At 39.9% G+C, this 12521-nt stretch overlaps 1 protein-coding gene across 1 annotated transcript in view; it reads left to right on the forward strand.

The window, feature by feature from the left end:
• Positions 1-12008, forward strand: part of inpp4b (inositol polyphosphate-4-phosphatase type II B) — a 613166-nt gene extending 601158 nt beyond the window's left edge. The window contains 1 exon segment of the mRNA XM_055647772.1: positions 10549-12008. Coding sequence (XP_055503747.1) covers positions 10549-10681 — 133 coding nt within the window. The 3' untranslated portion in view covers positions 10682-12008.
• Positions 12009-12521: the final 513 nt, after the last annotated feature.

Below are 12521 nucleotides of genomic sequence, written 5' to 3' on the forward strand. Positions count from 1 at the left end.
TGTATTTAGATAAAGTAACGATTATAGAGTACAAAGAGTAATTATAATATGGATAAGGCAAAGTGTGATGCTGAGGCTCGTAGGAAAAGCTGATAAATGAGGGTGATAAATGATATTGAATAAATGATAAATGGGAGAAGGCGGAGCCACTTGGACAGAGATAGAATATATTTAAATAGTAAGAGAAAATGTTGCATAATTAGAAATGTGGAAAGGTACCAAAGAGAAATGGAACTAGAGACTTAAAATAGCATTTGATTTCCTTGGCACAGCAGAGGCAAGTTGTAAGCACAACATTAGAACTAGTTAAGAGATGTTTAGCAGGGCCTGAAGCTGCAGTCGGTCTGTTATGACAGATATGGGGACCACAGGCAAAGGAAGAGAATGGGCAAGAAATTTGCTGAGATTGTATTGTACAAAAATGCTCAGATATCTGCATGCCTGTATATACATTTTGAAGTTTTATCTATTTTAAATAATATACATTCTCCCTCATTTGGGCATTTTCTTTTTTTGTTTTGAAGATCAAATTGAAAGAATGGAAATGGTGTTGCCCTCTTTGCATAATTAAACCTATGCCATGAGTGCTAGACAAAGATCATTATTTAACCTTCAAATTCATCTTGTACCGTTTATTCATTTTTAGATTATCTGAGCTGCACTGGCACTTATTGTCCTTGAGAAATAATGGCAAGCTGCCTTCTCGAGCCATTGTGTTGTCATTTTGGTGGCTGTACTCAGGCAGTGGGGTTGGATCGGGATTTTCATGATTGAGGCTCCCTGATACTGAAATACAAGTGATATATGTTCAAGTTGGGATTGTGAGATTATATTTTTAAATTAGGATCTGGTAAAATGAATGCTTGTGCCCAAACAAAAAGCAAAGTGCTGGTGGAACTCAGCACGCCGGGCATCTTTGGAGGGAAATGGACAGACGATGCTTTGGGTTCAGGCCATTCATCGATCTGAAGCAGAGGCCTGACCCAAAACATTGAAAGTCCGTTTCCCCTAGTTCCGCCAGCAGTTTATTTTTTGATCAAGATTCCAGCATTTACAGTCCCTTCTGTCCACCTTATGCCTGAGGACGTGGCCCTTCGTTGCAGGAGAGGTTAGAACTAACATTTTCTATGATGAAACATGCTGGACAACAAATGAGTATGCGAGAGTATACTCCAGTGTGAGTTTGCTTGTGGTGGTTTCTGAAGATCCCTCACAAGTGCCCAGAGAATGATATCAATTAGTAGGTGGTGCTGATTTGATTCCAACGTTGCCAATTTGGAACCAAACTTCCACAAGGTATTTGGAAATTTGTGGTAAATCTTTTATATGTTCGTATAATTGTGGGATTTTCACTTATTGTGCAATGCTGCAGTTCATCAGTATCCATTTCACTGCAATCAACAGTGGCCACGACACTCGGATGTCCCTTGACATCATTGGTTTTTGTCCAGGGCGTCAAAGTGTCCTCGGACAGAGAATTTTTACATAACTCCCCTAAAATTGGTGAATGAACAAAACAAATCTATGGAGTCGTACAGCACAGAAATAAGCTCCTCGGCCCGACTCATCCATGCACCATCAAAGCTGGTCCCATTTGCCTGTGTTTATCCCCTAAACCTCCAATTCATAAACTAATACAGTGCGAACATACTCACATTAGAAACTTCCGTGTGCAAATAATTGACAGTAAGTTGCGTTATGTACACAACGGTATCTATAGCAAAGCTAAGCACATCAATCTCTTAATCTTCTATGACTTTATTAACAGTGCAGGTGTATGCAACTCCTCCCACCCATCTGATCTGAATGCTATTGATGCTGATAGATACATTTCCTAGACATTTCCAATAAACACATATGTAGACAGATTCTACAAGTTTTAGTTGAACTAAAAAAGCGACATTCAACTAATATTTGGCAGTCTGCATAAATAATATCCATAACCATTCCACTATGGACTAATTTATTGACCTTCACAGTTGGTTTTATCCACCATGAGTTACATTACATAATTACTGGCTAACGTTCGTCCGCAAATAAAACCCTGGATCTCCCAATATGTTTCTTGGCCGATCATTCATCAGATTATCTGGCCCCCACAAGTTAAGCATTGCACAGTCTCAAATTCCTCTGCAGCCAATCCCAAGTTACAGGCCTGATCTCTTTCCCTTCTAACCCTTCCTTGCCTAATATCCCCCCCCCCCCCCCCCCCCCCCTCCCCACCCCCCCCCACCACCCCCCTCCACCCCCCCCCCCCCCCCCCCCCCCCCCCAGATCATTTGACAGAACTCTAATCATAGCACTTATAGATTCATATTGTTTGTACACATACAGATGCTAAATTAAGTGATCTTTATAATTTACTAATTTCCTTCTATCACTAATACGTATATATTAGACACAAAATGTTGGAATAACTCAGCGGGACAGGCAGCATCACGGGAGAGAAGGAATGGGTGATGTTTTGGGTTGACCCAAAACGTTAGCCATTCCTTCTGTCCAGAGATGCTGCATGTCCCGCTGAGTTACGAGCGTTTTGTGTCCATCTTCTGTATAAACCAGCATCTGCAATTCCTTCCTGCACAATATTTATATTATGTGTGTTGTCACAGAGAAAGATCGCAAGTCTACTGTTTGAATTTGTAGAAAGATTAACACAAATATATATATGTTATTAAGAGTAAATCATATTTAAAAGGTGGCAATTAATAACTTTTAATAATGCAGAGAAAGAACAAATTTAAGAAGTTTGAGGGAAGATTGGAAGGAAATATCAGGGACCTTAAGAATAATACTCGACCAAGTGGGACCTGTTGCAGGGGGGGGTGGTGGTGGGCTGTGGCATCACACAACACACACACCACACACACACACACACACACACACACACACACACACACACACACACACACACACACAGTAACCGCCCCACACACACTAACCACCCCCCTTGATATATTAATATTATTCATTTGCTCCATTTACCCCATCCCCCGCCCTATCCACTCACGCATAGCACCCAACTCGTAGGCGTGGCTAGAGAGGGCAGAGAGAGGGCAGGGGCAGGAAGAGGGCAGGAGCAGAGGGAGGTCAGGGGCAGAGGGGGGGCAAATGGCAGGGGGCAGGGGAAGGGCAAGGGCAGAGGGGGTGGGGGGGGGGGCGGGGGAGGGCTGGTTCCCGAACGCAATACTCCCTGACTCCAGGCTCCAGCAACCTCCCCACCATGCGCTGACCCGGGCGAGTACAGGGGCGACCTTCTCGTTCTTTCTTCTGCGTCTTTTGAATAACCGGGGGTGGGGGGAGGGGGGGGGAAGTGGTCGGGGGGGTGATGTCACTCACAGCGCGAGGAAGAAGGGCACGCAGACTCATTGTGACGTCATCAGCGAAATACAGTCGTTTTTAAATTCAAAGTTTTGTCAGATTTTTGAACATTTTCAGTAATAACTCGAGAAATAAAGAATTACATTTTTGGATTAGGAAATTTTGGGCTCCACGGGAAAAATCTCTACCGGAATATGTAAAAACGTTATCGTTACCGCGTCATTTTTTCGCGAAGATGCGATTATACACAAACAAACACACATCCAAGATCAGACTTTTAAGTATATAGATATTGGAAATGGTGCTGGAGCAGAGAGTGCATTTTTGATCCTTATTTGTGAGGAAAGGCATGAGTTGTGGGCTAATAAGATATTTAAAGTTATTTCAATTGTAAGTGAACCTTTGAGGTTATAATTTGGCATATATCAAGTAGATATGTGTACGTAAGCTCCTTAACCAGGCAGTATACTCCTAGCTTACAATACCCTCCATAATGTTTGGGACAAAGACCCATCATTGATTTATTTACCTCTGTACTCCACAATTTGAGATTTGTAATAGAAAAAAAATCACATGTGGTTAAAGCGCACATTGTCAGATTTTAATAAAGGGTATTTGGGTTTTACCATGTAGAAATTACAGCAGTGTTTATACATATACATGTATTTCTGTTCATGAAGTCTTCCGCAGACAGTGGTCATTGACAAATCCACACCTGACTCCTGAAGAGTGTTTCTGATCTGTCGGACATGTGTTTGGGGATTTTTCTTTATTATAGAGAGAATTCTTCTGTCATAAGCTGTGAAGGTGTTCCTTGGCCTGCCAGTCCTTTTGCGATTAGTAAGCTCACTAGTGCTCTCTTTCTTCTTAATCATGTTCCAAACAATTGATTTTGATAAGCCCAAGGTTTGGCTGATGTCTCTAACAGTTGTATTCTCGTTTCTCAATCTCATAATGGCTTCTTTGACTTTCATTGGCACAACTTTGGTCTTCATGTTGATAAACAGCAATAAAAGTTTCCAAAGGTGATGGAAAGACTGGAGGAAAGACGAGATGCTGAGAGCTCTCTTATATCTGCATTAAGGAGGCAATTAAACACACCTGAACAATTACAAACACCTGTGAACCCATGTGTCCCAAACATTATGGTGCCCTGAAATGGGGGACTATGTATAAACACTGCTGTAATTTCTACATAGTGAAATCAAATGTATAAAAATATCCTTTAATAAAATCTGGCAATGTGCACTTTAACCACATGTGATTTTTTTAAATTACAAATCTCAAATTGTGTAGTACTGAGGGAAATAAATAAATGGTGGGTCTTTGTCACAAGCATTATGGAGGGCACTGTATATTGCTATGTTCCTAAAATGCCCAAATGTCTGTGTGCTCAGTTCAGGGTTCAGTTCAGGGTGGGGGAGGAACAGGGAGAGAAGACCCTACCCTCCCCCTCCCCTTCCCCCACACCCTCGTCAGCCTACTAGTTTCGCAGTTCACTATCAGCTGCTCCACAGCCAACAATGGATCATTGTGGGCTCCTGGGTCATCGGTGCCGGATCTGCTTTGTTCTGTACCTTTTCATACCTCTAGTTTTCCTCTCCCCTGACTCTGAAGAAGTGTCTTGACTTGAAACATCTTCAGCATTTTGTATCTACCTTTGGTGTAGACCAGCAATTGCAGTTCGTTCCTACATATCCTTCCTGTTGCCTATCACTTGGCCATTCATCGAACAGTGAGGGGATGAAGTGGGAGGGTTGATTGTATTATTCCATTAGTTTATCAAAGACTCATTTACTTCTCCATAATAACATCTATCAATGTTGGGACCATTTACCTTTTAAATAGACGTTCCCTTCCCAGTTTAAAGGACTAGTGACCATGATTTCAATTTCTCCCATCTCTCCGCCCTCCTCTAAGATGAATGGTCAGCATGTGATGGATGGTTTCTAATCACAGAATAGCATCTAACACCTTCTTTCCCCTTTAAATGCCTGTAACCTCTTTAGAAAATGAATGCCAATTGCCAATGAATTGTAGTTGGTTAAACATATGTAACAAAGAACCTTTGCCGTGACTGCTCACTCATCTGTGTGTTCTTCTGATCTTAAAGAAAGCAGAGAAGAAAGCAATGACACCCTGGCTCTTCATATCCTCCCCTCTTCATCGTTCTTGAATTACGTTGTCAAATATATTGATAAAGTTTATTTGTGTTTGCAATTTTAATATATTATTCATCTTGGCCGCTCCATACTTTAATGTAATTAACCAATCCATTTTCTGCCACGACCACTAGTATTTGGTGCTCCTCCAGCCATTACATTTCCCACGATGGTTTAATTTGTAGTCACATACGGGCATTTCAGAAGGGTCAGAGTTGCATCTTTGCCTTTCCTTTTCAAAAAGCCCCTTGTGGCGTAGCCCTTAGCAATATAATAATTCCAGTAAGTACATCTTAATCCCTCAGCTCTTCATCATGACAAACGTTTACCTGAGGAGCACTTTCCTTTCCATGAGGAGCAATTGCAACTTTCTCAACAGCAGATTTAAGCTGTTGACTAGTTCAAGGTATCAATTGGCTAGTTATCATCCATTCAGTTTCCCTCATATTGTGCCAACTTTCATCTTCTCTAATGGACTCTGTGCTTTGTAGGATCTCACAATGTACAGAATGGTTGTCTCCAGAATATCTCCCCTTATCCCATCTCTGCAGTTTGTGGCACATGCCCTCGGATCCATATGTTGTTCTACATGTTCACATTCAGTGCAGAGGTTTAAAGTTAACTTTTGATCTCCAAAGTAGCCTTGAAAACACTTAAAAAATCCCCAGCCCATTGTAAACCTGTGTGAACCTTTGCACAGGAACATTTAATCTCTGTGTGTGTGTGTGTGTGTGTGTGTGTGTGTGTGTGTGTGTGTGTGTGTGTGTGTGTGTGTGTGTGTGTGTGTGTGTGTGTGTGTGTGTGTGTGTGTGTGTGTGTGTGTGTGTGTGTGTGTGTGTGTGTGTGTGTGTGTGTGTGTGTGTGTGTGTGTGTGTGTGTGTGTGTGTGTGTGTGTGTGTACGTGTACAAGCTGGTTATTGCTTCCTCCAAAATTGGGAAGACATGGCCATGTGATGCCATAGCATTGAAGGCAAAATTAGCTTAGGAGTCAAAATTGTCTGGAAATTAATTATTGGGCAGTGGCATTAAATGCACGTGTATTGTAGCTACTGTATGTGTTCCACAGTTTAATTGGCTTGAATAGAGACATGTTTCACAAAACGAGTAGGATGAGCAGTGTATTCAGAACTTATTACTAAGATGGGCACAAAATGCCGGAATAACTCAGCAGGTTAGGCAGAATCTCTGGAGAAAATGGATAGGTGACGTTTTGGGTCAGGATCCATCTTCAGACTTCCTGACCTGAGACATCACCTATCTATCCATTTTATTCTTGAGATGCTGCCTGACCTGGCGAGTTACTGCAGAATTTTATGTCTATCTTTGGTAAAAACCAACATTCGCAAGTCATTTTTATTACTGCTTACCAGGGAATAGTTGCTTCTAATAACCATCATCTATATTGCAGAGTTGAGACCCCATTTAATAATTTCCATTTGACCAGGTTCATGTTGTTGTTGCTTTCTATTCAGTTTGCTTTCCTTTATGCTCATCTTTAACCTTTGATTTGCACCCCCGCCCCCTGCCATTGCTGAGCATGCGGTTCCTGTAACATAATAAATGACCTTTTCTGACTAATCTGAACAATCTTGAAGTAACATTGTTTTCTTTTCACTTTTTGCTGTGCGTTACTGGCCTTCCTCTCTGACTAACAGCAGTTATGCCAAGGAATCAATGAATGACACGGATGATCCTGAGACAGACTGTGATAACAGACCAACTTCAAGTCACTTCTACCCTGTTGCGTTGCTGCTTGTCAGCTCACACTTGTTGGTCGTATGGCTCATTTTGAGCCTTGCTTTACTCTTGGCCAAATATCAATAAAAATGCACTTGTTTGCCACGGCGTTTTGTAACTAACACTTGACAATGTATTCATGTGGCTATATATGACAAGCTTTGTAACACAACCAACATGTTTGTTAGTCAAAAATGTACACCTTTATTTGGAAAATTGTTCTGAGTTACCTGATTTATTTCATTGTTTTTGCGGTAATGATTTCATTGCTTATTTTTGTAGAAATTTGTTTCTTACAGATCATGTTATACGTTGTGTATGATTCACCTTCAAGTGTAATTTTCATAAACTCCTGATCTGTGATGCTAAACGGGTGAATGATATAATTGTACATGGCATTTCTTTTCATAAAATAGCAAAATATTTAAAAAAAACACACCTGCAAATGTATAAAGTCATGCTATATTTTTGGTCAGAAATCTGTCAAGGGCAGTCCTAAATTAAAAAAAAAATAGTTAATTGAATCGAGGAGTGTTTGTAGTTTTAGAAACGAGAATCGGAGTTGGATTTGGCAGAAACATGTGAATAATAGCAAGAAATTCACATATTTGATACGGAGTGAAAGAGAAGCAAGTCTGTCTTATGCAATAAAATTCAATGATTTTAAAATAATTAATAGCCTATTCTTAGAAAGCACAGTGTTCGGGAACTTGGCCAGTTCATTGTATATTTTAATGGCCTCTGTTCTTTCTAAGATCTGCACCTTGATTTTAACTCGGGAAAGCAACATGGAAGTCAACTGCTTATGGTCATTCTAAATCTCAACCTAATTTTAGCTTTCCCAAATTATTCTCTTACCTCCAAGCCAGCGTGGTCTTGTAAGTAAGTAATAAGTAAGTAATAAGCAATCAAAGACAAGACATCTTGTTTTGGGAATTATACTGGAGACCGCCCAAGAAATGTCCCCTAAGTCAACGAGCCTTGTGGGAATCTGAGATGGCCACCATCACATTAATGAGAAAACAAGTCTGGCAAGGAAGGTGGAGGTTCATTATTTACCTGATGTTACCAGATGTGAATATTTATAGACATAATTACCCTCCATTGTTCTGACAAGTCAATAGACAATAGACAATAGGTGCAGGAGTAGGCCATTCGGCCCTTCGAGCCAGCACACTACCATTCAATGTGATCATGGCTGATCATCCCCAATCAGTACCCTGTTCCTGCCTTCTCCCCATATCCCTGACTCCGCTATTTTTAAGAGCCCTATCTAGCTCTCTCTTGAAAGCATCCAGAGAACCTGCCTCCACCACCCTCTGAGGCAGAGAATTCCACAGACTCACCACTCTCTGTGAGAAAAAGTGTTTCCTCGTCTCCGTTCTAAATGGCTTACACCTTATTCTTAAACTGTGGCCCCTGGTTCTGGAATCCCCGAACATCGGGAACATGTTTCCTGCCTCTAGCGTGTCCAAGCCCTTAACAATCTTATATGTTTCAGTGAGATACCCTCTCATCCTTCTAAACCCCAGAGTGTACAAGCCCAGCTGCTCCATTCTCTCAGCATATGACAGTCCCGCCATCCCGGGAATTAACCTTGTAAACCTACGCTGCACTCCCTCAATAGCGAGAATGTCCTTCCTCAAATTAGGGGACCAAAACTGCACACAATACTCCAGGTGTGGTCTCACTAGGGCTCTGTACAACTACAGAAGGACCTCTTTGCTCCTATATTCGATTCCTCTTGTTATAAAGGCCAACATGACATTCGCTTTCTTCACTGCCTGCTGTACCTGCATGCCTGCTTTCATAGACTGATGTACAAGGACCCCCAGATCCAGCTGTACTTCCCCTTTTCCCAACTTGATGCCATTTAGATAATAATCTGCCTTCGTGTTTTTGCTACCAAAGTGGAGAGTCTCACATTTATCCGCATTAAACTTCCTCTGCCATGCATCTGCCCACTCCCCCAACCTGTCAGAGTCACCTGAGTCTTTTACCTGTGTCAGATGCTGCCAGAAGCCCACATTATAATGGCATCAGCCATTTATAAAATAAAACAACATTGATGAATCTGCGGCAGGCAGATACAAGTTGAGAGATTCATTTGATTGAAAAATGATATCCTGTGTTATCGGCATAACTTTGTTAGTTAACATACATTGCGTATTTGCGGTTAAACAAAATGCTGAAATATACATCCTAATTGTCATTATTCCTGATGCCAGTCGTAATCGGAACAAGTAGAATTGATATAATATTTGGCTTTTCTGTCCATGTAATGTGTACCTACGATAAACCATGCAATTGCTTGTTCATTGTACATACAACCAGGAGACAAATCAAAATCATGGCTTGGATAGAGTGGATGTGGGGAGGATGGTTCCACTTGTGAAAGAGTCTAAGACCAAAGATCATAGCCTCAGAATTAAAGGACGTTCCTTTAGGAGGAATTTCTTTAATCAGAGGATAGTGAATCTGTGGAATTCTTTGCCACAGAAGGCTGTGGAGGCCTAATAAATGGATATTTTTTAGGCAGAAATAGATAGATTCTTGGTTAGAATGGGTATCAAGGGTTATGGGGAGAAGGCAGGAGAATGGGGTTAGGAGGGAGAGATGGATCAGCCATGATTGAATGGCGGAGTAGACTTGATGGGCTGAATGGCCTAATTCTGCTGCTATCACATGACCTTATGAAAATTATCTTTGATCCCATACATTCGAATCGGTGTGTTCATGGAAATAATATTGAAATATTTTGACTTGCTAATATAAACCACCCCCCCAGCAGAATAAAATTGAGATATTAAAGGCTTCTTAAATGTTCCATTTTCCTTCCTTTGACTTGTCTCGTCACTCACAGTTTGCACTAACCACAGCAGTACACATGGCTACACAAATGTCCCACTTGCCACTAAGAACTGTTAACATATTTACAACTAAATTGGTGAATAAGAAAAAATTTGTGTCATCATTTTTGACAGATAAGAATATTTGAACTAATACACAATTTCCAGCTTTGATTATTGATGGTTGGGATTGCAAAGTAAACCAGCTGTGACTGTTTTTGATTTTTGCACTGTTTCCCTGCAAAGTTAAAGTGTATATATTGAACAGCTAGTGACCACTTCAGTGAACAATTGGTTATTTTGGCCTGCCCTATGGATTGACTTGTGTAAGATGTATCATCACCTGTTTTAAATAAATGTAGATGATTATCCAGTTATTTTTACTTATTGTAAATGTTACAGCAGAGGTTTAATAAATGAGAGCATTTGTTTTCCTTTCTCCTGTGGTATTATTACGATTTTATTTTCCTTTTTGCCAGAGAAGGATGTCGAATAGAAAATGCACAGAAGAACATCAAATGCAGGAAATATGCATTCAACTCGATTCAGCTGATGGCATTTCCAAAATATTACAGGCCACCTGACGGGACGTACGGAAAAGCAGCCACTTGAGCAATTTTATTTGTAAGCAGACAGCTTACAAAAACAAATCAGGTGTTTGTTAGCTTCAAATAGAGAGAGTGGCTCTCTCTTTTTTTGATTGAGTGATTTATCTGTTGATGGCGAGCACACTTGTGTTACAGTCATTGGGAAACATATATGTGCCTTGACTATAGAAATTGTACAGAGCCCTTTTCACTTTTTTTTGTTGTTGATTAAAGCCATTTTTCCCAGTTAATGTTGCACAAAGAACACTGGCACGAACTGTTACAGTTCTTTTCCAAAAGTGACATTTGTTTTAAAAATACTTTAAATGGTACTCGCTGAATTAATAATCAGGGAACTGGAAGGTCTTATTACAACAAATCATTTTCCACAGCCACATTTTCACTGCCATTTAGAAATAACAAGTGATTTTTAAAGTAGATGTTTTGTAACATATACAAATACATACTGCTTGATCATTACAGTTATTTGTTAATAAACCCACCTCAAGTGCAATATGACTATTATGTGCATTGAAGAATTGATATATTTGCTGGTGCTACTTGCACCAAAATATTTTTCTCTTCGGTAAAATATATGCTATGTTCTTAAGAGGAATTTGTATGAAATGCGCTTCTAGACCCTATATTGTGTTTTACTTCAAGCATAGGCACCTAACTGACAATTAGACATTGACATTGGAAATAATTGTCCCGGGCACATTCACCAAACAAGGAACTATTTAAATGCATTAAGAATCATTTCAACTTTTAAAATATGCTTATCTCTGTTATATAACAGCTGTAAAAAAAGCAGAAAGTCTGGATTATTAGAATGCTCAGTAATATTGAGTAGAACCAGGCATGTGTACAGATATTCATTAAACTAAGGACATTTTAATGTGTGAAATGGCCATTCATGGATTAGATTTCTTGAGGTCCTTAAGCAATTTAAATTAAGCAATACGTCTGTTGCTAATGCAACATTATAATTAACGAACCAAGCAGAAATGAATAGTGATACTTAAGGAAGCTACGTGTAGGTATCTTTGGAACCCTCTCGAAGAAAGAAGTGAGAATCTTTCAGGACGAAGGAGAATTAGAGTCTCTGGAGAAATAAAGTTGGAGCTGGTAAGAGGATAACAACTCTATCCAACCATCAGAGTAACCTATTTATTGCAATCAATCACACAATGTTGGGTCTTTTTTTTAAATGTTATTTTTGTGCATGACAAGGTGATCTTGTAAAACTGGTGCTTTAATTCATGTTCAGTTGATCACTGCAGCAATAGCAACTGCAAAAAGCAAACTTTTGTGAATTTGTTCGACCAAATAAACTTAATTTTCTATAAGAATCGATTTTAAGAGCACTCTGTTGGATTGCAAGAAGGTTTAAGTAATCCCCTAGAATCTAATTGCATGGCATGGCAGTGTGACCACCTTAGGGATTCATAAGATCGGGATTAATGCATCAAAAATGAACTTCCTCTACTGCTCTCTCTTCCAGTACCCTGAGATGTAGGCTTTCATGTTTGCAGTTTCCAATGGATTATTTATTTTCTGCTATAAAGACAGATGAAAAACTGTTTCCTAAATCTCTATTACAAGTCACTCCCTGAAGGAACACACATTTAGCATTACTATTCTTCCTCTTTTTGTGGCCATGTAAATGTTCTCTTTTTGTCATTTCTTATTTTCTATTTCCCCCCCTATCATTTTCATAGCAGCTTTTGTTGATTTTCAAGTTCTTTCAAATGCTAGTTTAAGTAAGTAAGTAAGTAAGTTTTATTGGCCAAGTATTCACATACAAGGAATTTGCCTTGGTGCTCCGCCCACAAGTAACAACATGACATACAGTGACAGTTACG

Source organism: Leucoraja erinacea, chromosome 1 (assembly GCF_028641065.1).
Source record: "Leucoraja erinacea ecotype New England chromosome 1, Leri_hhj_1, whole genome shotgun sequence".
Classification (NCBI taxonomy): domain Eukaryota; kingdom Metazoa; phylum Chordata; class Chondrichthyes; order Rajiformes; family Rajidae; genus Leucoraja; species Leucoraja erinaceus.